Genomic DNA, 27872 nt, shown 5'->3' on the forward strand with positions numbered 1-27872 from the left:
CTGGGGTGCAGCCTGGGGACCCCCTCACTTCTGTCTCCCCCCCACCCCCTGAGGGGGCCATTGTGTGTGTTTGCCCGAGAGGAGACTTCCGGCTCCACTGCCCTGGGGGGCATGGGCGCGTCCCGGCCAGGGGCCCCTGCTGACCCGGCCAGCGGAGCCTGGGCCCCCCGCCCCCCCACCCCCCCTGCCCCCCCCCCGCCCCCGGGCTGGCACAGGGAGGGCCCATCCTCCCTCAGCTGCTGACGGAGGCCTGAGTCACGCCGCCGCCTGGCTGCAGGCAGTGGGCGTGGCGGGAGGTGCCGCCTGGCCCCACCCAGCAGCGCCCTGTGCCAGGGAGTGCCACACGGCCGCATTCCAGAGCTGTGGGCCCGGCGCCTGCAGGCCCAGGAGGGGCCGGTGCGGCCCTGGACGCGGGCGGTGTGGCCCAGGCAGCCGGGGCCCTGTCACTGCCGCCCAGCGGGCCGGGCCGCCAGGAGCCGGCCGGGGAGTGGGTGGACGGGGCGTCCGCCTGGGCCGCGGGGGCCGGGGCTGGGAAGCTCGGGTGGCCTGTGGTGTGAGCGGAGCACGAGGCTGCGCAGAGATGAGGCCCAGCCGCCCCTGCACCACGGGCTGACGTGCGGGGGGCGCGGGGAGGCCCCTGTAGACCGTGTGTGTGTGTGTGTGTGTGTGTGTGTGTGCGCGCGCGTACATGTGTGTGCGTGCGCGAGCACATGTTCAAAGTCAGCCTTGGTCTCAGCTGGGGGAGCGCAGGCCGCCAGCCGCCGTGGGGGCAGCCAGGCCCTGGGGCATCGGCTCAGGATGAGGGACCTGAGGCTTATGGGACAGCTGGCGATTTAAAAGGCGGGGACACGCGGGAGCCTGTCTCTACCATCATGCACGCGGACACACATACATGCACACATGTATAGCCACATATATGTACACGTACACATATGTGCATACGAACGCACACAGGTGTGTGCGCTGACATGTGCGCACACACGTGTGTGTACCCACGTCCTGGGCAGTGCCCAGGCCCAGCAGGAGGGGAGAGGGAGAGGAGTGTGGCCGGGGGTGCTGGCCAGGCTGAGTGTCTGGGGGCTGCCGGGAGGGCTGAGGGGGAGCTCAGAGCCAGGGCGGTGGGTGTGGAGTTGGTGTCCCCGGGCCCTGGGGTCCGCCCTGCTGGGCCTCCGGCCACACTCTCCTGGGAGAGGCTGGTCTCCTGCTCCTGGACCTTCTGCTCCTGGACCTTCTCCCCCCTCGGGGCTCCCTCCCGGGGCCTCCCTCCCGGGCCAGGGCCCTTCCCTGCCCACCCACCCCGGGCCCCGTTCGGAGCCCCTGGACACCGGGTCCCCGGCTGCTCCTGTGGGTGCTGAGCCAGGAGGCAGGGAGTGAGGGCCTCCTCAGGGTGGGCCCAGGTTCGGCAGATGGGGTGTGGTTTGGGCAGAGCCGCCAGCCCCTCCGCCCTCCATGGGGGTGGAGGCAGGGGTGAGGGTGGAGGCTGGGGAGGGGGTGGGGCGGCTGCTGCAGCCTGTGGGCTGAGGAGGCAGCTGAGGGCTGAGTCACCTCCCGCCCGCCCCCGCCCCCGGGGCTGAAGGAGCTGATTCCACCATCTGTGTCCTGGGAGGAGGGGAGGGAAGGGGAGGACCGGGGGAGGGGGGAGGGGGGAGAGGGAGGGGGGGAGGGCAGAGGGCAGCTGTAGGCAGGGCTCCTCAGTCCTGACCCGCCTCCTCCTGGCTGCTTGGGGTGAGGTGGGGTCTCTTTCCGGGGGGGGGGGGGGGGGCAGGCCCGGAGAGCGGTTCCCAGGCCCCGCATAGCACAGCCCGCCCCCTCCCCGGCTGGGTGGGTGCAGGGTGCGCTGGCCGGGGCAGCCCCCAGGCCGCGCTGCCTCCCAGCCTCTGACAGATCCCGCGTGAGCTGTGGGATGGGGAAGCTTTCATACCATTAGTCAGGTCCCCGAGGCCTCTCCCAGCTGGGCCTGGCCTCCCACTGCCTCCCAGTGCCTCCCAGTGCCTCCCAACCCCTCCCAGTGCCTCCCAGCCTGTCCCAGCGCCTCCCAGCGCCTCCCAGCGCCTCCCAGCGCGTGCAGCACTGGCCATGTCTCAGTGGGGAAGCTTCTGTCCAGGCGAAGGCTATCCAGATGCTAAACGCACCGAGCCTGGCCTGGCTCCCGGCACGCCCCTGGAGCACATCCTGGTCGGCAATGGGCTGCGGTGACCCTGCCGTGCAGCCCCGGCCGGCCCTGTCCTGAGGAGGAAGTCCGAGCCTCTGTTCCGAGAGCCAGGAACCCACCTGGGAGGCGAGGAAGAGGAACTGAGGCGAGTCCCGGGGAAGACGTCTCAGCATCATTGCCGCCTCCCCCAGCCCTGGAGCAGCTCCTTGTGCTTGAGAGGCCACCCGTCTCCTGTCCATCGTCCCTCTGTCCGTCCTTCCTGTGAAGTCAGATTCCTGAGGGCAAGCCCTGTCACCCCTGCTCAGGTCAGGACACAGAGACTCCTCATCCATCCACCATCCACCATCCATCATCCATCCACCATCCACCATCCATCATCCATCATCAACCATCCACCATCCACCATCCATCATCCATCCATCCACCATCCACCATCCACCATCCAACACCCATCATCCATCCATTATCATCCATCCATCATCCATCCACCATCCATCCATCCACCATCCAACACCCATCATCCATCATCCATCCATCATCATCCATCCATCCACCATCCACCATCCATCATCCATCATCAACCATCCACCATCCACCATCCATCATCAACCATCCACCATCCACCATCCATCATCCATCCATCCACCATCCAACACCCATCATCCCTCCATCATCATCCATCCATCATCCATCCACCATCCATCCATCCATCATCCATCCATCCACCATCCATCATCCATCATCCACCCATCCACCATCCATCATTCACCCATCCATCCATCTATCCATCCATCCATCATCCATCCATCCACCATCCATCATCCATCCATCCACCATCCACCATCCATCCATCCACCATCCAACACCCATCATTCATCATCCATCCATCATCATCCATCCATCCACCATCCATCCATCCATCATCCATCCATCATCTATCCATCCATCCATCATCCATCCATCCATCCATCCATCCATCTATCCATGCATCATCCACCATCCACCATCCATCCATTATCCACCCATCCATCATCCATCCATCCATCATCTATCCATCATCCATCATCATCCATCCATCAACCATCCACCATCCACCATCCATCCATCCATCCACCATCCACCATCCATCCACCATCCATCCATCATCCATCCATCATCCATCCATCCATCCATTCATCACCATCCACCATCCACCATCCATTCATCTACCATCCATCCACCATCCGTCCATCCACCATCCATCCATCATCCATCCATTCTCCATCCACCATCCATCATCCATCATCCATTCACTCACTCACTCACTCACTCACACCCTGAGCAGTATAGAGGACATTCCTGCACATCAGAAGGTCCCTTGTGCCCCCTTTGTGGACACTAATGACCGGAGAGAGGAATGTTGAGGCAGAGGAGAGGCGTTCACAGCGTGGTTCTCGGTGGGTGTGCGGTCATTCTCATCAGCGGGCCTGCAGCCGGGGTGTGCTGGAGGGCAAACCCTGTCCCCTCTGCCAGGTTTAGGGGGAGGGGGTTCTGAGCCGGAGGGTGATGGAAGCCGCCGTCAGCGCGGGGTCACTGCCAGAGGGACAGAGGCCTTTGTCCTGGAGTCATGTGCTGCCGGGGGTGGCGGGGACGGGCTGCATTCCTGGGCGGGCCGGACAGAAGGCTTTTCTTTCCCGGCTGCTGAGCGTGGCCAGACTCAGCGCCCAGCAGGTCGGTGGCCATGCGGTGGCGCCTCCAGCCAGCCTCCTGGGCCGTGGCAGTCGGGGTGGGGGAGATGAGGAGGGGGCAGAGCTGGCACCTGGGACGCCATGGGGCTGGGGGCCTGGAGTGCGGTGTCTCCATCAGCTCAGGCTGCACACCAAGGCATCGCAGTCCTGGCTGGTGTGGCTCAGTGGATAGAGTGTCGGCCCGTGGACTGAAGGGTCCTGGGTCTGATTCCTGATCAGGGCACGTGCCCGGGCTATGGGGCTCGATCCCCAGTGAGGGGCATGCAGGAGGCAGCTGATCCATGATTCTCTCTCATCATTGGTGTTTCTCTCCCTCTCCTTTCCTCTCTGAAATCAATAAAATATACATATAAAAAACAGAAGCGGTGTCTGGCCCAGCTCGCACTCGGCAGCGGAAGGAGGGAGAGTTCCTCACCGGTGCACGGGGTCTAGGATGTGGGAAGTCCCTTTTTTCTCCTCGCCCAAGGAAATTTCCCCATTGATTTTCTTTAGGGAGGGGAAAGACAGAGAAACACATCGATGGGTTGCCTCCTGCACAAGCCCTGACCTGGGCCCGGGCTGGGGAGGAGCCCGAAACCAAGGTAAGGGCCTTTAACGGGAATCGAACCCGGGACCCTTCACTCTGCAGGCTGACGCTCTATCCACTGAGCCACACCAGCCAGAGTGAACAGTCACTCTATCCTCAGGACTCCAGTCCTAAGCTCCTCGGTCTCCTCCCCTCCTCCCCTCCTCCCCTCCTCCCCTCCTCCCCTCCTCCCCCTCCCATCCTCTGCCCACATCCTGGCGCGCAGGCGGGTGTGTGTGTGTGTGTGTATGTGTGTGTAACTATCAGCTTCACACAGACACAGGGTGCCCTGGGCGCGGTCTGTCGGTGGTTCCCCTAGTTTTGCCCAAACAGGAGCCGGTCACGGCTGCCTCGCTGCCTTCCTGTCCAGGTTCCGAGCAGAAGTCCCTGTGGCTCTGAGTTATTAAAGCCTCTGCCTCTGGCCCTGCGGTGTGGCTCAGGGAGGAGCATCGGCCTGCGGACAGAGGGTGTTTCTCTCCGTTTCCCCCTCTCCCCCTCCCTCCACACATCAATGGGAGAACAGCTTGGGGGCGGGATCTAAAGGGAATGAAAATAAACACACAATGAGGGCGTGGCAGGCGAGCCTAGGACTGAGCCTACCCAAACCTCCTCCCAGCAGCAAAGCCTCCAAGACAGCAAAGCCACCCCCTGGCCCCCGCCAGCACCCCAGACCGGCCCTGTGTCCCCCAGACCGGCCCTGTGTCCCCCAGACCGGCCGCGTGTCCCCAGACCGGCCCTGTGTCCCCCGGACCGGCCGTGTGTCCCCCGGACCGGCCGTGTGCCCCTCAGACCGGCCGTGTGCCCCCTCAGACCGGCCCTGTGTCCCCTGGACCGGCCGTGTGCCCCCCAGACCGGCCGTGTGTCCCCCAGACCGGCCCTGTGCCCCTCAGACCGGCCGTGTGCCCCCTCAGACCGGCCGGGTGCCCGGGCAGGAGGCCCACGTGGCCGGCAGAGCTGTGACCTCGGAGCGGGGCGGGGGGGGGTCGGGAAGCCGCTGGGGCGTCCAGGAGCCCCTCAATGCGGGGTCAGCGCCCGGGGACCTGGGGCCCCGCCACCTGGCGGGCTGGGGAGGGAGGTGTGCACGGACCCCCCCCCCCCCTCCGGGAACAAGGCTCGCAGGTGGACCGCGGGCCCCGGTGGGCGGGGAACGGGGTGCTGGCCTCAGCCCAGGCGGAGCTGGAGCCGGGGCCTGGGCCAGAGCCGGAGGCCGGATCTCACAGGGGAGCGATGGGGCCGCAGGGGCGGAGCTCCGAGGGCGGGTAGGGGCAGCAGAGACCTGAGGGGTCGCCCGCACCCCCACCCCCGCCGGCCGGACCCGTGCACAGGGCGAGCTCTGACCTGTGAACAGGAGGCCAGGGCGCGGGTCCGAGCGCCAGCGGCAGGCCGGGCGGAGCAGACCCCCCCGCCCAGCTCACGGCTCTTTAGCAAACGCTTTGGGGAGGAAGAAGGGAGCGTTGCTGTGTGTTCATCCTCACCGAGGACACTGCTTTCCGTGATGTTTAGGGAGAGAGGAAGGGGGAGGGGGACGGAAGGAGACACAGGCGCCTCCAGCATGTGCCGGCACCTGGGCCCAGGAGCGGAGCCGGCCTTCCCTGTGAGGCCAGCGCTCTAACCACTGAGCTCCCGGCCGGGCAGGAGGAGGCGAGCTGGGTGAGGGCAGGGGCTGGGCTGTGGAGGAAGGGGCAGGAGCGCGGGGCGGCTCCGGGTCCGAGCAGGCCCCCAGGAGGAGGAGGGGTGCTCCCGGGCTGGGTGGCCGGTTGGAGGTCACACAGCGGGATCGGCCGGCGGTCAGCTCTTATCTCGCTCGTTGCGCAAATCATGTTTCAACACGCCTTCGGGAGGCGCCGTCTCGGGGGCCTTTGGCTCTTGCGGAGCCTGCCCGTCCCCCTCCGCCGCCCGCTGAGGTGAAATCAGGACATCGCAGACTCCCCAGAGCCGCCCCGGTGAGCCGGAGAATCAGGCAGAAAAGGCACCGGGGCGAGCGGTGGGCGGTGCGGGGAGGGTGAGCTGTCAGTGGGTGGCCGGGGCTGTTGGCTCTCCCTGAGGGCACCTTTTCGCTGAGTGCAGAGCCGGGAGGGAGGGAGAGAGGGAAGGAGCGGGGAGGGAGGGAGGGAGGGAGAACCATCGATGTGAGAGACCTGTTGAGTGGGCGTCTGGCACAGGCCCGAGCAGGGCTGGGGATCGAGCCTGCAGCTCAGGCATGTGCCCAGGCACCACGGGCCTCCGGCCGGCTGAGCTACGATGCTGCCTGTGGCTGCGGGTGAGGAATGCGGAACAGTCAGAAGCCGAGCCTCCAGCTGCCGGCGGGACTCCCGGGCTCCGGAGAAATGGCTGGTTCTGATCCGACATATCCATCATCCATCAATCATCCATCATCCATCAATCATCCATCATCCATCCATCCATCCATCCACCATCCATCCATCCATCCACCATCCATCCATCTATCCATCCATCATCCATCATCCATCCATCATCCATCATCCACCCACACACCCACCCACCATCCATCCATCCACCATCCACCACCTGCCAGCCAGACTCCCGGGCTCCGGAGAAATGGCCGATCTGATCAGACACGGCACTGGGCAGGCAGGAGGCCGGGGAGCCACAGGCACCAGGACCCGGGGCCCAGGCCACACCCCAGGGGCGAGGGCGTTGGGGACCTGGGCCTCCGCTGTCCGCCACACCCCCCCCCGCCCCCGCCTTGGCAGGTAGAAGGGCTGGCTGCCTCCCTCCTGCGGGCTGGCTTCCGGGAGGCCGGGAGACCCACCCCGCCCGGCACCAACTCCTCGGCCTTGTCCCCCTCACCAGAAGCTTCCATCCCCGGCCAGCCTTCCTGCTGGGAAAACAGGATACTGGGGACTAGCTACAGTTATCCTGTATAATAATCCTGTATAATAACGGGCTAATATGCAAATAGACCGGACGGCACAACAACTGGAACAACCGGACAACCGGTCACTGTGACGAGCGCTGACCACCAGGGGGGGCGTGGGACATGTGGGCGTCGGCCATGGCGGATGGTGAGCAGGTGTGTGGGCACCAGACCACGGCCGGCGCTGGTCGCTGCATCGGGTTGAGCCTCTGGTGGTTACTGAAAACTGCTCCTTCGCTGCCACCCGCCCGGCACCGCACCTGCTGCTGGCTCCACCCCGTTGGCCCCCCTGCCAGCGGCCTCACTCACACCCCTGCCGGTGCCCAGCCCCGGCCTGCTCCTCGGTGTCATCGGCGGGTGGAGGGGCGGCTGCACCCGGATAGCCCAGAGGCCCTCTCCCCTCCCCCTGCTCCCGAGGGGCCATCCCAGGTCCAAGCTGGGACTCCCTGCCAGCCCGGCTTTCCCTTCCGGCCTCTCCGTGTGTGTGTCTGTGTGTGTGATTGTGTGAAGTGGGCGGGGCGGGCTGGGGATCCCACCTGCTCAGGGTCCCACCCGCACAGACACCCCGCCCCAGGCCAGCCGGTCAGCGGTGCAGGGAGCTCCCGGGCAGCCGGGCCGGTCCGTTTCGGGGCGAGGCGCGCCCTCTGGTGGCGAGAGACGGCATCACCTCCTTTGTCTTAGGGGACTTGCGGTCCCTAATCAGAGCGCGCGTGTGTTGTGTGGGTGTGTGTGTGTGAGTGTATGTGAGTGTGTGTCTGTGTGAGTGTGTGTGGTGTGGTGTATGAGTGAGTGTGTGTGTATGGTGTGTGTGTGTCTGTGTGAGTGTGTGTGGTGTGTGTGTATGAGTGTGTGTGTGTGTGTGTGAATGTGTGAGTGTGTGTGTGTGTGTCTCTGTGTGTGAGTGTGTTTTGTGTGTGTCTATGTGTGAGTGTGTGAGTGTTTTGTGTGTCTGTCTGTGTGTGTGAGTGTGTTTTGTGTGAATGTGTGAGAGTGTGTGTGAGTGTGAGTGTGTTTTGTGTGTGAAATCAGGGCGTGCGTGTGTTGTGTGCGTGTGTGTGAGTGTGTTTTGTGTGTGAAATCAGGGCGTGCGTGTGTTGTGTGCGTGTGTGTGTGTGAGTGTGTGTGAGTGTGTATGAGTGTGTGTCTGTGTGAGTGTGTGCGTGGTGTGTGTATATGAGTGAGTGTGTGTGTATGGTGTGTGTGAGTGTGTGTCTGTGTGAGTGTGTGTGGTGTGTGTATGAGTGTTTTTTTGGGTGAATGTGTGTGAGTGTGTGTGAGTGTGTTTTGTGTGTGTGTTTTGTGTGAGTGTGTGAGTGTGTATGTGAGTGTTTTGTGTGTGAGTGTTTTGTGTGTGTGTGTGTGTGTCTGTGTGTGAGTGTTTTGTGTGAGTGTGTGTGGTGTGTGTGTATATGAGCGAGTGTGTGTGTGTGTTTTTGTGTGTGAGTGTGTGTGTGTCTGTGTGAATGTGTGTGTGTGTGTGTGTGTGTGTGTGTGTGTCTGTGTGTGAGCTGCTCTGTCTGCACTGACACGCAGTGCCCTCATCATCAAACCCACGAGCGCCTGTAGATGCGTCCTTTCCTCTCTCACCAGCGGACGGTGTGGCTCGGCCGCCCCGCGACGGCGCTGACACGCCCCGGGCGCCGTCTGTGTGAATCCTCCGTGCGGAGCCCGGTGGTCTTCCGAGCACGGATGTACCGTGGCCGCCGGACCCTCCGCGGGTGAGGGACAGCCAGCCAGCCGCCGGGGCCGGACGGGTCAGAGGGACGCTGGCTGCCCAGCCGGCGAGAGCTCAGAGCTCAGAGCTCAGCTCTCCGTGGTGAAGGCCGGGTACATGGCGGCGGGGCCCTGCCTGCCGACCCCGTTCGGAGCCGACGGGCACTCTCTGGGGCTCCGCGTGCTCGGTCCGTTTGGCGTGGGAGGGGCCCCGTCCTCCCCATGCCTGCTCCCTCGTGGGGTGAGGCGTCCGATCTGTTCCCCCCTTTTCCCCGGCCCGCGCTGCTGCCGAGTGCCCCCACCGAGCCGGACGGGAGGCAGCGCCCGCGGTCAGCACTTCTCCGTCTGTTCCGAGCGAGAGGCTCGGGGCTGGGATGCGGCCTCGGCGGACGTGTGGGTCCGGCCCTGTGGGCCCTGCGTGGTCCCTGCCGGCCCAGCACCTATTCCTACATTTAATTTCCCACAAGACGGAGGGGGCCTTCTCCTTCCGGATGTCAGGGCGCACAGCCCGCCGGGCTCCTGTCCCAGCCGCACAAGGGCTCAGGTTCTGGAGAAAGGGCTGCGCCTAGATCATTAAGGAGCCCAAGGACAAGAGATAATTTTGAAAGGCATTCAGCTGAAGGAGCTCAAGGCTCACCTTGTCTCAGGACCCCGTGCTTTTTGTTAACACAATTTGTCCCCAGGCAAGGTGAAGATAATACACTTCAAAGGGTAAGGAATCAGCCGAAACTAGTTTGGCTCAGTGGATAGAGCGTCGGTCTGTGGACTGAAAGGTCGCAGGTTCGATTCCCGTCAAGGGCATGTACCTTGGTTGCGGGCACAACCCCAGTAGGGGGTGTGCAAGAGGCAGCTGAACGATGATTCTCTCTCATCAAAATTTCTAACTCTCTATCCCTCTCTCTTCCTCTCTGTAAAAAATCAATAAAATATATTCAAAAACAAACAACAAAAAACAAAGGGTAAGGAATCCAAGGGTTTACAGAGATTGTCAGATTGGGAAATAGCCCACAGCTGTTCAGGTGTTTGGCCCACAGGAGGCAATGAAGTGCCCTGAGCCCGTGGTCAGCAAACTGCGGCTCTCGAGCCACATGCAGCTCTTTGGCCCCTTGAGTGTGTGGCTCTCCCACAAAATACCTCGGCCTGGGCGAGTCTGTGTTGAAGAACTGGCGTTAGAAGAAGTTTAAGTTTAAAAAATGTGGCTCTCCAAAGGAATTTCCATCGTTGTCCTGTTGGCATTTGGCTCTGTGGACGGATGAGTTTGGCGACCTCTGCCCTGAGCTGCCTTGCAGCAAACGATTATTCCGTTCAGGTTTGGGGGAAGTGCCACTTAGCCTTTCCAACAGGTGAACTACGTGTGACTCCACCCTGTGGAGCCCCCCAAGCTTCACCAACCCTTTGGTGAAACTCTTGTGATTGTTCCACGCTGGGATTGGCTCCTGGCAAAAACCATCACCCAGCCTCGGGGAGGGTGAGAGGAGTGGAGACCAGGAAGCAGGAAGGCCCAGATGCGGGCCTGCCGATCATCACCACTGAGAGAGAGATGTAAAAAGGGAATCCGGAAGGCTGGTCAATCTGAATTGCTCTGAATGGTGGCAGCTAATCACTCATTGTTTAGTTGAGACACTGGTATGTAAATGCTCGCTGATTGTCTATTATTGGAGTTTCCTGCCTAAAGGATACGGGTGTGTCTCATAATCTTAATAAAAGGGATACCAAAGCCAAAGCAGGGGTAGTCCTCCCCCTCGAGGTGGACTCCCGCCTGGCCCCCAATTTCCCAAATTAATTCTTTTTATGTCTCTCTTCATTTTGCGGTGGCCTTCTCCAGAACCCGAACCCTGAACCCGAACCCTGAACCACAGGGGATGTGAAAGGGGGGGGCGTCCTCTGGCCCCGCCCCCGGGGAGCTGGGGCCCCTGAATGATCATCGGGACTTCTTCATCGGGGCCCCGAACCCCGTGGGGCCGGGCTTTGGACTCGATGGCGCTGGTGCTGAGTCCAGGCTGCCTGTGTCTCCCCCGCCCCCCAGGCCGTGGCCGTGGGGAGGGGCCGCGTGGGCCGTGTGTGTGTGTGTGTGTGTGTGTGTGTGTGTGTGTCCGTGTGGGCCGTGTCCTGTGAGTCTTGCAGATGGGGCAGCGTCCTCGGGGGAGGTCAGGCCGCCCCGCAGCCCTGGCCGGGGGACAGGGCACCTCGGCCGCAGGCAGCTGTGAGCTGGGACGGATGGCAGGCTGGGTACTTGTGGTGACTAATTTTATGTGTGAACTTTAAAGAAATATACACGGAGTGGCCAGATGATGACCTCTGCGGGCTTAATAATCTGGCCACTCAGTGTGTATCCTATAAAATAAAAGGCTCATATGCAAATTGTCCCCTAGACCGGGAGTTCGACCAGCAGGCAGGCCAATCAACCGCCCATGTCCCCTCCCCCTGGCCAGGCTGGTGGGACCCCACCCATGCACGAATTCATGCACCGGGCCTCACACACACACACACACACACACACACACACACACAGATCATAATAATCTGACCACTCAGTGTATGTTTCTATTGATTTCATAGAGGAAGGGGGAGGGAGAGAGAGATGGAAACATCCATGATGAGAGGGAATCACGGACCAGCTGCCTCCTGCACACCCCCTACTGGGGATCCTGCCTGTAACCCAGGCCTGTGCCCTGACCGGGGATGGAGCTGTGACCTCCGAACTCCCAGGGCGACACTCAGCCACGAAGCCACGCGGGCTGGGCCGGCCCCTCTTCCTTGAATTGACTTTCCTTGTGGATGTGGGTGCCCGTCCTTCAGGCAGGGCAGTGTTAACGGAAAAAACCATTGAAACCTGTAAAGAATTTTTTAAAGAGTTTATTTGAGCTTTACTGTCGACAATTGCCAGGAAGCAGAACCTCAAAGGATTGAGATAATGCTCCAAAGAATGGTGGGTTACATTTCTCTATTTATACACTGAAATCAAAGGAGGGACATAGGGGGGTTACATGAAATCCATTGGTGATGGAGTAAGGAGGCGGGAGAAAGCAAAGCGGGGAAAATCCCTGGGATTGGATAAAAAGTAAAATGATGGACTCTTACTTAGGTGGGTGCAGGAACAATTAACATGATAAAGAAGGAATCTGAGGCATCTGTCCTGGCTCCTACCACATTTGGTTGTTCCCCAGGGGCTCCTGAAAAAAGGGAAGTTACAAGTTACCCAGACATCTCACAGATATGTTATCTTAGAGGCAGGAAGGCAAATGGGCTCAGTAAAAAGATCAAAGTTTATCTTTGTCTGGGAAAACATCTGGGCCATGACTACCTACTATAACCTGTTAGATATTTAATTTTCAAGCCATCTTTTGTGGTTATCTTAGGTCTCCGGGTTTGCAAGACTGCCACGCAGGCCTTCCCTGAGCTTGTCAGGTTAGCATGTGGCTTTTTTCTTTCACAGCAGTGAGGAGGGCAGTTTACTGTCTCGGCTTACTGTGTGGTTGAATGTGTTGGGGTGACACCAGTCCACAAATCCATACAGGTTTCGGGGTACAACTCAATAACACACCGTGTGCCCACTGCACAGAGCCCTCACCGCCCCACCCGGGGCCCCAGCTGCAGCTCCCCCTCCCTCCGGCTCCCCCACACTGCTGTCCTTGTGTGTGTGTGTGTGAGTGTGTGTGTGCGCGTCCGTGTGTGTGTGCGTGCGTGTGTATGTGTGTTTTAAAAATAGATTTTATTGATTTTTTACAGAAAGGAAGAGAGAGGGATAGACAGTTAGAAACATTGATGAGAGAGAAACATCTATCAGCTGCCTCCTGCACACCTCCCACTGGGGATGTGCCCGCAACCAAGATACATGCCCTTGACTGGAATCGAACCCAGGACGCTTCAGTCCGCAGGCCGACGTTCTATCCACTGAGCCACACTGGTTAGGGCTGGATGTTTTTTATTTTTTATACTTTTGTATCTTTGTTGATATTTTTAGAGGGAGAGATAGAGATGGAGATAGTAGCTGGAAAGAGAGGAGAGAGAGAGAGAGAGAGAGAGAGAGAGAGAGAGAAAGAGAGAGAGAGAGAGAGAGAGAGAGAGAGAGAGAGAGAGGAGAGAGAGAGAGAGAGAGAGAGAGAGAGAGAGAGAGAGAGAGAGAGAAATTGATTTGTTCCTTCATCCGCTTACGCATCACTGGTGGGTGCGTGTCTGTGCCCTGACCGGGGTGGGACCTGCCTCCTGGGCGCGTTGGGCCGATTCTCTGACCGCGCCGCTGCCGGCCGGCTGTTCACTCATCTATTCCCGCTCAGTCCCTTCACCTCCCACCAACCCCGCCACTCCCCTCCGCCCAGCACCCTCTGCGGAAGCCATGCCGTACCCGCACTGGCCACGCGAGGGCGCGCGCGTTCCACCAGCCGCCCAGGCCCGGGCAGGCGTGCGGGCTGCAGGGCTGGGGTCCGGGATTCTCCCTGCAAACTGGGTCCTGGGGGCGCCCACCTGGCGGGCCCTGCTGGGCGGGCGGCGGGCCGGGCGGGTCCCCTCGCTGGCGGATAGAGAGGAGCTCAGCCAGCGGGGGAGGAGGCAGCAGTCCGCAGGGGGCTGGGCACACCGCTGCGAGCTGGGTTTCTGGGGGTGTGGGTGTGGGTGTGGGTGTGGGTGTGGGTGTGGGTGTGGGTGTGGGTGGTGGGTGTGGGTGTGGGTGTGGGTGGCGGGTGCTCGAAAGGGACCGGCCTGGGTGGTCAGAGCGCAGCCCGCGGAGAGGTGGCCGGCGGCGGAACAGCCCAGGCCCCCTCCCTGCCCCCTCCCTGCCCTCCTACCCCAGGCCCCCCAGGCCCTCCCCCCTCCCCGGCCGGAGTGAATAATGGATGATGCACAAACAAGCATTAATGTCGGGATGGGGAGCGCGTCCTGTGAATATTTATGAGCCGCAGCCCGGCCTCTGGAGCCTCATGAATATTAATTTCCAATTAAACATTCATGGACTGCCTCCCCCCTCACAGCCCTGAGTGAGGCCGGAGCTGGGGGGGGGGAGGGGGGCGTGGAGCGGGTCCCCAGGGAGGCCTGGCTGGGGCAGCACCTCCGTCCGGACCCCCAGCCCCTGGCCAGCGCCCCCCCAGCCCCTGGCCGGTGCCCGCCCTGAGCCCCTGGCTGGTACCTGCCCACGAGCCAGGCCCTCCTAGTGGCCCGCTGACTGGTCTCAGCCCTGCAAAGACCCCCTGCCCCTCCTCTGCAGGTGCCGGTGTCCTCTGTGACCCCGGTCACACACACTCCGCGGTGGCTGGCGGCGGGGAGGGGGGGGATAGGGGAAGGGGGGAGGGGTGGATGCGGGGCAGGGGCAGGTGGGGGGGTAAAGAGGCCAGAGGCTGCCTGTCAGCCCAGGCGCTGGCCGTCACTGCCGACCCGGGCACAGTCCCAGGGGCGCCTCCACGCTTTCTTTCATGTTTTTTAAGAAAACATTTAATTTATTAATTTTTTGAGTGAGTAGAAAGGAGAGGGAGACAGAGAGAGTCAGACACATCAACTGGCTGCCTATGCACGCACCCCGACCAGGGCCAGGGATCCAGCCTGCAACGAGGTGCCTGCCTTTGACGGGAATCGAACTAGGACCCTTCGGTCCTCAGGCCAACGCTCTGCCCACTGGGCCACACCAGCCGGGACTCTTTCATGGGGCTCTGGGTGCCCGTGTGGAGGCGGTAACCGGCGGGCTCGGTGCCCGGCTGGGTCAGCCCTGTCCACCCAGACGCCTCCCCTCCTCCTCCCCCTCCCCTCCCTCCTCTCCCCCAGGACCCGCCAGCCTTCATGCCGCCCACTTCGCCACACAGGCCGGTCCCTCTCTCCGTCCACATTTCCTCTTTGTGTTTTGTGATTCCTCATCCGAGGACACTCTCCCCAGGGATACTGAGAGAGAGGGGGAGGGAGGAAGGGAGGGGAAAGGAAGAGAGAGAGAGAGAAAGAGAGAGGGGTTAACTGCTTCCTGCAGGGCCCCGCCTGGGGAGGGGTTGACCCTGCCACCAGGTATGTGTCCTTGGTTCTTTGGTGCCTGGGCCAGAGGTCTAACCATTGGGCACACTGGCCCAGGCTCACAGTTCCCTGTGCGTCCCCGCCTTCACTCCTTTGGGCCGGCTCTTCTCCAGGTGTAAAGTCGGGGTCCGGCCCCCCCCGCCCCCCCAGTCCCCGCCGCCCAGCCCGGCAGCCACCCTCCCCAGCTCCCGTGGCCAGCCCACACCCCGTGGCCCGCACTGGCCCCTGTCGTTCTCTGTGGTGGCCGTGGCTTCCTGGCGTGGCTTCCCGGTACGCTGGGCCCTCCCTCTGCCTCTTAGACAACCAGGCCGGTTCCGACCGTGTGTGGCAAGAGGCTGGCGAGTTCCCTCACCGCCTGGGGGCCTGGGGGGTGAGGACAGGATCCGGAGCAAACCGAGAACGCCTGTGGGCGGGCATCCTGGGTCCGGCAGCATGGCCCTGAGTCCCGCCCTCCCCGCGCCCGCCCCACCCCAGCAGCCGCCTGGGCTCTGCGGACCCCACTCCCAGCTCCGGCCGGCCGCCCTGGCCAGGGTCACGCCCCGGCGGCTGTGGCTGGCACAGGGTCAGGCCGTTGTTCCTGTGGGTGAGCTGGTCACGGGCACCCGTTCCAGCCGCTGGAGGATCCGGCCTCGCATTCCTTTCTTTTTAAAAATATATTTTATTGATGTTTTACAGAGAGGAAGGGAGAGGGATAGAGTTAGAAACATGGAGGAGAGAGAAACATCGACCAGCTGCCTCCTGCACACCCCCTACCGGGGATGTGCCCACCACCAAGGCACATGCCCTTGACCGGAATCGAACCCGGGACCTTTCAGTCCGCAGGCCGACGCTCCATCCACTGAGCCACACCGGTCAGGGCTCCCGTCACATTTTCCATGTAGCGGGTCAGAGCAGGCGGCGGGTGAGGAGGCAGAACCCCCAGGGCCGCCACTCCCGGGGTCTGCTGAGAACTGGGGAGGGGGGGGGCAGCTGGTTAATTATTCAGGAATTTAAATGAGATGCAAAAGCCTTTCTCCTGATTTGCATATGAAAGTGATGAGGCCCATCTCTGCTGAACCTGCAAATTGCTGGGCTGGGGGGGCAGGAATGGGGGTCAGCGGGGAGCTCCCCCCAATCACTCCCCCTCCGGGGTGCCCCGCCCTCCGGGCTCCGTGTGCACAATGCTAAGTTACCCGGAAAGCCATGGCGTGGCTCAGAGCCGCGTGGGCCGGACACTCCGAGTCCGGGTGCTCCGTCCTGGCGGCGGGCGGGCAGGCGGGCGGGAAGGGCAGTGGGCGGCCCTCGCCCGGCTGTGACCGTGGCCGCAGTGTCCTTCCCTGGGTGCAGGTGGACCGAGCAGCCGTCCTGGGGAGCCCCCTGCACCCCAGGAGGGGGCAGCCGGGCGGGTGGAGGGCCCAGGAGGGGCACCTGGTGGAGGTGTGTGGCCGGGGCCACGGGCTCCAGGGTCGTGTGCAGCGGCTGTGGGAGCGGCTGGCGGTCCCCGTGGGGTGTCCCGGGTGGGGTGTCCGGGGGCCCCCACATCGGGCTGCCCTCCTGTGTGGTCCGGAGAGCTGTGGCCGGTGTGGGGGCTCGGTCCCGCGGGGGCTGGGTGCCGGGGAGGGGGTGTGCCCGAGGCACTGGGGCTCCGGCCTGCTTCCCTGCCGTGGTGCCGAGCACCGGGGCCGTGCGGGGCCTCGGGGCCCTGGGCGGGCGGGCGCAGGGGGACTCCTCCAGGTTCCCGTGTGGACGCCCGTGGGGAGCAGCCTGTGGGCGGGTTCCAGCCTGGGGCTAAGGAGAGGGCACGGCCTCTCATGGCAAAGCCACGTGCAGTCCCAGCACAGCGACAGCCAGAGGCTGTGGTCGTGAGCTTCCATATGGTCCGAACCTGTGGGCCCACGTGGCTGCGTGACGGGGCTGCGGGAGGCGCGGCGGTAAACCAAGCTGGGTCCGGTGCGTGTGGTGGAGGGGATTCGAAGCCGGGAGAACGCTCTGACCACGCCCTCCCTCTGCCCGTGGGATCTGCTGTAAGTGGAGACTCGGCCTGCAGGCCGTGGCGCTGTCTGTCAGAGGGCAGCGGCCCACCCAGACCCCGCTGTATCCTCTCTCTGTCTTTTCTCAATCCTTCACTGGCCGCCCTGCCCCCCTCAGGCTCACCCATGCCGGGCTGAGGGCGGCACAGCTAACACAAAGGAAAATTTATTAAACGAAGGCCTGAAACATTGGTCGGCAAGCTCATCCGTCCAACAGCACAACGATTGAGATTTCTTTGGAGAGCCACATTTTTTAAACTTAAACTTCTTCTAACGCCACTTCTCCAAAATTTTGTGGAGGAGCCACACTCAAGGGGCCAAAGAGCCGCATGTGGCTCGAGAGCCTCGGTTGCTGACCCCGGGCTCAGGGGGCTCACAGGAAAACATCCTCCCCGAGGCCAGGCCTTGCTGATTTCAGAGCGGAAGGAAGGAAGAGGCGGAGAGAGAGACATCGATGTGGGGTGAAACATGGGTGCGTGGCGCCCGAACACGGCTGCCACCACCTGGGGAGGCGCCCGACCCGGAACCAGACCCTGGCGCCAGGACGACGCTGGCCCACACTCCTCGCGGCCGGCGCCGACGGTGGATCTGCTGCCCGTTTCCTTGGCGAGCGGTCGTCACACCTCCTCAGGCTCCAAGGCTGCACCCAACCGATGTCTGCAGCCGCTCATCTTGCTGGACTGGGTTCTTCCGACTGTGGCCCTTCCTGCTGTCCTGGGAGCGCGGGCCGAGGTTCCGGTCCGGGCGGCGGGCGGGCGGGCGGGTGGCTGCGTGTGCGATGGGGCTGCAGCTGCGGGGCAGGGGCTGCGGGGCGGGTGCGAGGAAGGCAGGACACAGGGCACGCTGGCTCCCTGTGGCTCCCTGTGGCTCCCTGGGAGCGTGGGGCAGAGGCGGGGCTGGCTCCTCTCAGCCATGAAGGGAAGGAGGGACGGAGCCAGCGCAGCCCCAGGGAGTGGGTGTGCATGCACATTGTTTGCAGAAAGCAATTAGCATCTCCTCCCAGGCGGCCCAGTCACCATGTGCACTTTCCCAGCAACCATTTCTTCCTCCATTTCTTAGTCTGGTACGGCCGCCCGGCCACTGACCTTGGGAGGGCTGCCAGGTCACACAGCGATCGGCTGCCTCCTGCACGTCCCCTACTGGGGATGGAGCCCGAAACCCAGGCCTGTGCTCTGACGGGGAATTGAACCTCGACCTCCTGGTTCCTAGAGCCACTCTCAGCCACAGGGCCACACCAGCCACGGAGCCACGCAGGCCATGGGGGCCACACTCAGCCACAGGGCTACGCTCAGCCACGGAGCCACGCAAGCCGCGGGGCTTGCACGACTCCTTTGGGTGCCAGTTTGGTGACTGGGTCTCTGTTAACCTTGAATTCGCTGCCCCGTGACCCCGCGATTTCCTTCCTAAGACGTTCTCTCGGAAGGAATGCCGGCCCCAGCGCCCGAGCACAGCCCTGTGATCGGCAAACTGCGGCTCGCGAGCCACACGTGGCTCTTTGGCCCCTGGAGTGTGGCTCTTCCACAAAATACCACGGCCTGGGCGAGTCTCTTTTGAGGAAGTGGCGTCAGAAGAAGTTTAAGTTTAAAAAATGTGGCTCCCCAAAGTAATTTCCACCGTTGTGCTGTTTGGCTCTGGACTAAGAAGTTTGCCCCCCATGGGGCTGGCGGTACAGGAGGTTCACTCCGGAGCATCGGGCATAGCGAATGCCGAGAGACCACACACCCGCTCAGAGAGGCCGGGGAGCCGCTGGGCAGCCACTGAGGGCAACACGACCGAGGTGGACGCAGGCAGGGATGGCAAGGCCCGTGATGTGTTGTTTTTTAAAAATATATCTTATTGATTTTTTACCGAGAGGAAGGGAGAGAGATAGAGAGCTAGAAACATCGATGAGAGAGAATCATCGATCAGCTGCCTCCTGCATACCCCCCACTGGGGATGTGCCCGCAAACAAGGTACATGCCCTTGATCGGAATCGAACCCGGGACCTACCACTCCACAGGCCGATGTTCTATCCACTGAGCCAAACCGGTTTCGGCCCGTGATATGTTATTGAATAAAAGGCACCATCTGTGTGGCGTGAAGCGTGTGTAAGCAGTGTGTGTGTGCATGTGTGTGTGTGTAAGCATGAAGCGTGTGTGTAAATGGCGGGTGTGTGCACGTGTGTGTAAGTGTGAAGCATGTGTAAGCGGTGGGTGTGTGCACGTGTGTGGAGAGGTCAGAGCCACCGTTCAGTGGCCCCGGATGGGGCGGGGCGGAGTGGAATGAGGAGACTTTGCCTTTGACTCCGCACAGCTGCGTGTCCCTGATCTAACACGGAGCATATGCTGCGCGGGCAATAAAGCAGGAACGGCTTCACGGCCGGCCCCAGAGTGCTGACGCGGCCCAACCGCTCGGCCGCGTCTCTCCGGGCCCTGGGGACGGCTCGGCGTGGCTCCGCCTGAAGGGGAAGCAGGAGAGCGTTAATCCCGTTAACGAATGCGCCCGCAGGCCCTCCTCGGAGGCTGCGTGCCGAGGCGCCGGCCGCCACGGTTTGCCTCACAAGTGCCAGCGCCGGCCACGCGCGTGTCAGGCGGCGGGACAGCTGTCCCTGCCGAGGGCTGGTGACGCAGGAGCACAAAGAGCTTGAACCCCCCCCCCCTCCCGCCTGTGCAAGCCCAGGCCTCACACGGGGTCTCCGTGGACGACCTCTGAGCCCTGCCCCCAATCCCAGCTCCCTGCTCTGTCCCCTACCCCCTCCTCCTCTCTCTTGTGAACCCTCAGCCGAGGATGTTTTCCCGCTGAGTTTTAAAGAGAGAAACTTCGATGCGAGAGAAACACATCGATTGGTTGCCTCCTGCACAGGCCCCGACCAGGGCCCAGGCCGGGGTGGAGCCTGCAACCGAGGTACATGTCCTTGACTGGAATTGAGCCGGGGACCCTTCCGTCCACAGGGCGATGCTCTATCCACTGAGCATACTGGTCAGGGCAGGCCCAATCCTTCTCGCTCCAGGGCTCCCACAGAGAATCATGCCATCACACCAGCCAGGGTGCAAACCCCACTCCCACAGGCACCGTGGCACCTGCACAGCCCCTAACCCTAACCCTAACCCTAACCCTGCACAGCCCCTGCCCCCAAACATCTCTCTCCCAGCGTTCTCTTTCTTTCTCTTTCTTTCTTCTTTCTTCTTTCTTTCCAATATATTTTTATTGCTTTCAGAGGGGAAGGAAGAGTGAGAGAAAGAGAAACATCAATGATGAGAATCATGGATCAATTGGTTTCTGCACCTCCCACACTGGGGATGGAGCCTGCAACCTGGGCCTGGGCCCTGACCGGGAATCGAACCCTGACCTCCTGGCTCATAAGTGGAAGCTCAGCCACGGAGCCACGTCGCGGGGCCCAGCCTCCTTTCCTTAAGCGGGTGCGGAGCTGGGGACGCAGAGCAGCAGAGGGGAGGCGGGGAGGCGAGGCCGCACAGCGGCCCCCGGGCCTCTGAGGGGTGTGATGGCCAACCTGCCAACATGCCCTCTGGGCAGCTCTGCTCAGCACCCGCTGTGGGCCGGCAGGCACCCTGTCCTGGGGGCAGCTCTCCCGCCCGGGCGCTGTCCGCGGTGCTGACCGCAGGCGCGGCCCGCGCTCCGCCGCTGCGCACGCGTCCCGGGCGGGGCGCGCAGGACCCGGCGGCGCCGCCACTGCGCAGCCTCCCGCGCGCCCTGCCGCCGGCTCCGGCTCCCCGCTCCCGGCTCCCGGCTCCCGGCCCCCCGCTCCCGGCTCCCCGCTCCGGGCCCCCGGCTCCCGGACCCCCGCTCCCGGCTCCCGGCTCCCGGCGCCCCGCTCCCGGGCCCCGGCTCCCCGCTCCCGGCCCCTGGCTCCCCGCTCCCGGCCCCTGGCTCCCCGCTCCCGGCCCCTGGCTCCCCGCTCCCGGCCCCTGGCTCTCCGTGCCCGGCTCCCGGCTCCCCGCTCCCGGCCCCTGGCTCCCCGCTCCCGGCCCCTGGCTCTCCGTGCCCGGCTCCCGGCCCCCCGCTCCCGGCCCCCCGCTCCCCAGGCCGCCGCGCCTCGCCATGGCGCTGAACCGGCTGCTCCTGGCGCAGGGCGCCTGCTACCTGCTGGCCTTCCTGTGCAGCTTCGTGGCGCTGGTGCCGCTGTCGGAGAACGGCCACGACTTCCGCGGCCGCTGCCTGCTCTTCACCGAGGGCCTGTGGCTCAGCGCCAACCTCACGCTGCAGGCGCGCGAGCGCTTCACGGTGCAGGAGTGGGGCCCGCCCGCCGCCTGCCGCTTCGGCCTGCTCGCCAGCCTCCTCTCGCTGCTGCTGGCCGCCGCGCTGGCCTGGCGCGCGCTCTTCTTCCTCTGCAAGGGCCACGAGGGGTAAGCGGGGGCCGGCGGCCCTGCTCCGGGCGGCCCCCCCAGTCCGCGCGCCCCTCCGTGCCCCGGCGCCCCCGGTGCTCTCCTCCCCGGCGCCCGGAGGCGACCCCGTCAGCGCGGGCCCCCCGCACTCCCGCGCGCACTGCCTGCCCTTTGTCCACACGCACAGCCCAGGGCCGCGACGCTCACAGTCCTCCTAGGAAGCCCGTGCGGCCCTCCCCAAAAGTGCCCACCTGCTGCTTCCGGGCCTTTACCCCCGCCCCCTTCCCCTCCCCCTCCCCCCTCCCCGGCTGTAGGTGTAGCACCGCCTCCCCTCCCTGACCCGGGCCTCCGCGCTGGGTCAGCACCGCGGACAGCGCCACGTCCCGGGTTGGGGGGGGGGAGGGACGGGGGGGGGGCGGCGCTCTGGGACCAGGCGGGACCCTGTGGGACGTGTGGGTTTGGGAGCCCTCCCCTCAGCCCCTGTGCCCTGGGGAGGCTGCTGGCGGGAGGGCTCTGCAGGGAGCCCCTGGGGGCCTTGGCTGGGGATGCGAGGGCCCTGCTTTGTCCCCACCAGCACCCCTGCCTCCCCGCCTCCAGGCCCCTTCCAGCCCATCTCCAGCCCCTCCTTCCCCCCACCTCCAGCCTCCCCCTCCCCACCCCCAGCCTCCCCCTCCCCACCTCCAGCCTCTCCTCCTCCCTGCTCCAGCCTCTTCCCCACCTCCTGCGGGCACTCTGCGGAATCAGGGGATGCAGCTCACCGGCTGGGGCGCAGCTGGAGGAGGGGAACCCCAGCAGCCCCTGTCTGGTTCCCGGGGCGGCCGGGATGGAGGCGTCCTGAGGCCGGAAGTCCACAGTCAGGGTCAGGGCCGGTCCTCAGCCTGGGGCTGGTCCCCCAGCCCCGGGTCTGTCTGCGCACGGCTCTGTCTCTGGCCTCACAGCGACGCCCCTCACAGGCTCAGAGCCCCCCAATCCCAGGATGCCCCCTGGGAGACCGTTAGTTAGTGACCGCCATAGGACCCTATTCCTAATAGGGTCACATCCCCAGGTGCAGGCGAGGACGGGACACGTGTTGTTGGGGACACAGTCCAGCCCTCAACACGGAGGCTCTGGGTGTGGGGTGTGCGGGGAGTCACACGTCAGCCTCGGGGGGCCTCGGGGGCTGTGGGGCTGGGCTCGGCCCAGGGTGAGCCCAGGCCAGTCCTGGAGGGGGCCCTGCCCGGGGCACCCTCACTGCCAGGCCCAGGCGTCACCCAGGTGGCGCCCCCTGAGGTGGGGCCGGGGAGGACAGCACCTCAGCAGGGTGGGCGGGTTGAGGCCCCTTCAGTCTGAAGCTGAGGGGGTGGGCACAGGCCGTGTGGGGGGAAGGAGGGGCTGGAGATGGGCTGCCCATCCTTCCAGGTGACCCCACAAGACAATGGCCTGAGGCCTTTAGGGTCCAGCTGGCGAGGACACAGCCGCTCTCGGGGTGCGGGCGTGTGGCTCGGAGCGAGGGGCTCAGGGCCGGCACCGGCTGGGGTGGGGGCAGGCGGGAGCCAGGAGCCCCGCGGACAGGAGTCGGGGTCACGGGGGCCGCCCTCCTCACACAAACCGGCAGCAATCCTGGGGGATCCGGAGCAGCAGCTCCGTCCTTTGCCATCTTTTTAAAAAATATTTCTTCTTCTTTTTAAACTATGTTTTTATTGCCGTCAGAGAGGAAGGGAGCGGGAGAGACAGAGAAACATCAGAGATGGGAGAGAATCATGGCTGCCTCCTGCATGTCCCACACTGGCGATAGAGCCTGCCACCCGGCCTGTGCCCTGATGGGAATGAACTGTGACCTCCTGGGTCATAGGTCGATGCCCATCCACTGAGCTGCCGCCGGGCCGTCCTTGTCACCTTGTAGAAAGGGGCGGGTGGGCTCTGTGCAGCCGCCATCCCCACCCCGTGATGGAGACGGAGAGGGGGGGTCTGCGCTCATCCGCCCTCCGGGATGGGGGTGGGGCAGGAACATTTCGGTCTTCCGTCCCTTCGTGTCAGTCCTGGGGGCTCTCCTGTACCCCAGTGACCTCTGTCCAGGCCTCGAGCGTGGCCAAGGCCGGCCGCCCTCTCCTCCAGAGACAGCTGTGCGGCGTCCTCCTGGCCACCAGGAGCTGTCCGAGGCCACGTGGCCGAGCGGCCGCCTGCCCCCCCCCCCCCATCGCCCACGCGGTGCAGGCGGCAGGCAGGGAGCCGTGTGGCAGCGCCACGGGCCAGCTCCCCGCTTAGCTCGGATGTGGGCCCGGTCGGGGCTCTCCGGTCCAGCTGCGGCTGCCCTCTGAGGGGCCTGGGCGGGCGGCCCCGGTGGGCGTGGTGGCCATCCCTGTGGTCCGGGCCGAGCACAGGGCCCAGCGCCCGGGGTCACCAAGTTAGTCTGCCGAGAAGGGGCGGCAGAGCTGCCTGCGCCAGACCTGCTGCTCCCGCCACGCACCGGCCCGGCGTCGCCAGACTCACCAGCCGGCTGGGGCCGAGCCTCCAGGCTGGCTGTGCGCTCAAGCCCTGGGTCCCGGGAAGGGGGTCAGCTTCGTCCAGCCACAGGCAAGCCGGTCAAACAGAGAAGCCGTCTGCCCGGGGTTGCTTCAGCTACGCTTGACTGGGCGGCAGGAGCCAGCCAGCAGGGAGTGCGGGAGAGCCGGGCGGCCGGGGGCCCCTCAGTGAGCTCATGGACGGGCACGGCTCTCGGGGCCGTCGGCGGCCAGCGTGTCTGCCCCACCCAGCACCGCTGCCACCACACTCAGGTCCCAGAGGCCCGTGTGCTCAGGGTCAGCCTCACGGACACCCCGGGACCCCTGAGACCCCGGCACAGCCTGCCCTCTGGGCCAAGGCGGGGCCCCAGCCAGGTCCCCAGCTGGGGGGCAGGTGGTGTCCAGGGTGCCAGCCGCCACCTCCTGGAGGGGTGTCCGTCAGAGGGGGGCCTGGCCGCCGCGCCCAGGCCGGGGGGCAGCCTCTGCACGGGGTGCCCTGGCTGTGGCTGGAGGAATCCGGTGTGGGTCTGGCACCTGTGGCTGCTCCGGGGCAGATGGACGGGCCGAGGGGCTGGCCAGGGGCCAGGCCGCTTTGCTGAGCTGAGCCCCGGGAGCATCCAGGTGGCGGTGGTCTGTGATTGACGGCTGGGGAGCGCCGGGTTAAAACGACCCATCTGCCTGCCGAGGCCTCCAGGGCTTCCCGGGATGCGTCACCATGGAGACAGCACATCCAGGCCGCACCCGGAGGCTCCGGAGAAAGACAGCGTTAACCCTGTGTGTGCGGCGCCGTCCCCACCGCTGCCCTGGCCGTCGGGCCCGGGGCCGTGTTCAGAGGGGGTCCCCGGGGGCCCTTGCCCCTCGGGCAGTGCCACGCTCTGAGCGAGACCCGTCCAGGGCCCTGCCTCCTGGTCTGCCGCCCACCTGGGCGCGGCTCAGCCTCCAGGCTTCAGTGGAGACGGCCGAGCAGGGCCCTGGGGAGGCCCCCTCGAGGGCCCGCCACTGCACCAGGGGCCACGCGGGCCACGGCTGGAAGGGGTCCGCTCCCGGCACCTGTGTGCTGGCCCTGCCTCCTGCAGAGGGTGACCACGGCTCCCGGTCCCGGCCGCTGGGCCGGCAGGATGGCGCCGGGTCATCCTGGGAGGGTGGGAGTGGCCCTGCACCCCCTCGGCCCCGCTGGGAGCCTGAGGGAGGGCTGGCTGCCCGTGGTGGTGGCGGGACGGGGGTGCAGTGACCCCTCCTGTCTCTCCCACAGCTCCTTCCTCTATGCCTTCCTGAACCTGCTGGTCAGCGCCTTCACCGTCTTCCTGGTCTTCATCGCCAGCACCATCGTGAGCGTGGGCTTCACCATGTGGTGCGACGCCGTCACCGAGAAGGGCTCGGTGCCCCACAGGTGCCCGCCGCCCGCCCGCGCCCCGCGGCTCCCCGTGTCCCTCCCTCAGGACCGGCCGGGGTCCATACCCCTCCCCGGGGGGAGCTGCAGGCCACTTGGAGCTGGGCCCCCCTGGGGCGGCTCAGAGCTCCCCAAGGCTTCGCCCACTGGCATGTGGGGGTGACTGACCCGATGGGGTGTCCGAGCAGCCGGCGAAGGCCTCGGTGTGGTCACCGGGGCGCTCTCCCCTCACAAACACCAGTCCCAGCCCTTCCCCCGCCCCCAGGGTGAGCCCGGGCCTCTGGCCTCCTCTGGCTTCATGCTCCGGCCTCGGCTCCTGACACCTCGCTCACTCGGCTCCGAGGCCCCTCGGCCCAGCCTGCCCCCCAGCGGGTGGGTGACGTCACGCAGGCCTGAGGCTGACCCTGCTGGGCCCCGTGTTTGCAGGCAGTGGGCCGGGGTGTCTCCCACCGCGGAGGCTGGCGGTGTAGCCACCATCAGGGCCAGGCGGGGCGGGCCTCAGGTCCTGCTGCAGAGAGGGTGAGGGCCCTGGGTGCCCTGAGGCTGCCTTCGGGCTCGGGGCTGGCGGTCACTGTCCCTCTGTGGTGCCATTGCAGCTGCGAGGAACTCCAGGACATCGACCTGGAGCTGAACGTGGACAACTCTGCCTTCTATGACCAGTTTGCCATTGCCCAGGTGGGCGGGGCTTCCAAGTAGGCGGGGCTTCTGGGTGGGCGGGGCTCCTCCACAGGGCCTCTGGGTGGGTGGAGCTAATGATGGAAGGCGGGCCCTCCAGGTAGGCGGGGCCTCCAGGTAGGCGGGGCTTCCAGGCAGGCTGGGCTCCCCACAGACAGGGCTTCCAGGTGGGCGGAGCTTCCAGACAGGCAGGCAGGGCCGCAAGGGAGGTGGGGCCTCTAGGTGGGCAGAACTTCTGGGTGGGCTGGGCTTCGAGTGGGTGGGGCTTCCAGGCAGAAGGGGAGGCCTGCCCTGCCCACCTGAGCCATGGTGGTGCTGGGGCCTCGCGTGCTGGAGCACAGGCGTCTGGGGCCATGGGGGGGCAGGGATAGCACCTGTCCCAGCGGAGGGCACTGATGCCCCTGACGAGGGGCGCCAGAGGGGGGCGGCTCCTTCCAGCTCCGAGCAGGGCTCCCGGCATCTGCGTCCCCTTCGGACCCAGGCCGACCGAGCAGGGCGGCGGCGGCCAGGGGCCGATCGAGGGCTCTCTCGGGGGTGGGGACTGGGGGTCTGGATGTCGGAGGTCGGAGGTTCTTTGCCAAGAGGGGATGGGCTGCCGGCCCTCCCGCCTGAGGGGCCCGCCAGGTGGGGGAGGTGGGAGGGGGCTCCCACAGCGCCCGTCCCACGTGGGGCTAGAGCTTGATGGTCGTGAGGAAGGACCAAAAGGCCCCCCCCCCCCAGCTTGTCCCTGTCCTCACCCCAAGTTGTCCCTGTCCCCTCCCAGCGGGCCGTCCTCTCCCGGGGCTGGGGGTGCCGGCGGTGGGGCCGGCCTGACGCTGCCTCCGCCCTGCAGTTCGGCCTCTGGGCCTCGTGGCTGGCCTGGCTGGCCATCACCGTGCTGGCCTTCGTCAAGGTCTACCACAACTACCGCCAGGAGGACCTGCTGGACAGCCTGGTGCACGAGAAGGAGCTGCTGCTGGCCCGGCCGGGCTCCCGCCCCCTGGCGCAGGAGGAGAAGAGTGCCGTCATCTAGGCGTGGGGAGGGGGGGCCCCAGGACCCCCAGTCCCCCCCTGCCTGGGCACAGCCCTCCTGGGGCAGCGGCTGGCGGTCTGCCTGGGCCCACCCGGCCGCAGCCTTGCATGTCCCCCTCGGCCCCCGCTCGCCCAGCACCTGATCCCACCGGCGGTGCCGGGGTGGGGGCTGGCCCTCAGCGGGGCAGCACCAGGGCCCCCCAGTGAGACCGGAGGCCGGGGGAGCGCCCACCTTCTCAGACCCCTGGAGCCTCAGGCCCGGCCCCGCCCCGCCCAGGCCTGATGCTTGCTTCATGGCCACCCTGAGCCACCCCACCCGCCTCGACACCCACAGGGCGCCCCTGCCAATGGCTCCCAAGTGCGCGTGGGACAGGAGCCGGGACAGGAGCGGGTGAGTGCAGGAGCGCGGGCGGCCTCCAGGGCGGCGCCCCTCTGTTCCTCTCCCACTTTTGCTGTGCAGGGCCAGGCGTGTGGCCTGGGCCCGGGGTGGCCCGGGGTGGCTGTGTGCCGGGTTTGCGGGGGAGCCCTGTGGCTGGGCCTGTGCTGGAGGAGGGGGGGCCCGGTGCCGCTGCACATGTCTGTGAGGTGTGCATGCATGTGACATTAGTGCACACATGACATGAGTGTGTGCACGTGAGTGTGCGTGTAGGAGAGTGTGCCATACACTACTGTAGAGTGTGTGCCGTGTTCACAATGTGTGTGTGAGCATGCGTGTGCACAGGATGAGTGTGTGTGCGTGTGTGAGCAGGCCCTGGACGGGGCGGCCAAGACCGAAGCAGGTGTGGACACGGGGTGCATCTCCACCCACTGGGGAGCCCGTGCCCCTGTGGCGGGGAGGGGGGAGCCCTGTACCCCTGCAGGGGGGGGGCTGCCTTGCTACCCCCCACACATCGCATGTGGAGCGACTCCTCCAAGGCTCCTGGCTTCTGGCCTGTCCCCCCTCCTCCGTGCCTGCCCAGGGG

General features: G+C 64.9%; 2 protein-coding genes and 1 long non-coding RNA gene across 10 annotated transcripts in view; 2 read left to right on the forward strand and 1 right to left on the reverse strand.

Moving 5' to 3' along the window:
- MAGI2 (membrane associated guanylate kinase, WW and PDZ domain containing 2) overlaps window positions 1-27872 on the reverse strand; it is a 1098541-nt gene that overhangs the window by 259010 nt on the left and 811659 nt on the right. The window lies entirely within an intron of this gene.
- On the forward strand, window positions 1720-5051 carry LOC311629167. The gene is made up of 3 exons (XR_014796167.1): window positions 1720-2457; window positions 4372-4460; window positions 4815-5051. It is a non-coding gene; the product is annotated as an uncharacterized lncRNA (long non-coding RNA).
- Window positions 20992-27293, forward strand: TMEM179 (transmembrane protein 179). The gene is made up of 4 exons (XM_084897044.1): window positions 20992-21375; window positions 25087-25224; window positions 25821-25899; window positions 26732-27293. Exons 1-4 carry the CDS (start codon window positions 21071-21073, stop codon window positions 26909-26911), a joined length of 702 nt encoding a protein of 233 aa, XP_084753170.1. The 5' UTR covers window positions 20992-21070; the 3' UTR covers window positions 26912-27293.

The sequence above is a fragment of the Pipistrellus hanaki genome (genome assembly GCF_964339955.1).
Source record: "Pipistrellus hanaki genome assembly, chromosome: 10".
Lineage (NCBI taxonomy): Eukaryota > Metazoa > Chordata > Mammalia > Chiroptera > Vespertilionidae > Pipistrellus > Pipistrellus hanaki.

Coding starts and splice junctions, on each gene's coding strand:
- TMEM179 (XM_084897044.1), top strand. CDS start 21,071: ATGGCGCTGAACCGGCTGCTCCTGGCGCAGGGCGCCTGCTACCTGCTG. Junction 25,225..25,820: donor AAGGGCTCGGTGCCCCACAG/GTGCCCGCCGCC, acceptor GTGCCATTGCAG/CTGCGAGGAACTCCAGGACA. Junction 25,900..26,731: donor ACCAGTTTGCCATTGCCCAG/GTGGGCGGGGCT, acceptor TCCGCCCTGCAG/TTCGGCCTCTGGGCCTCGTG.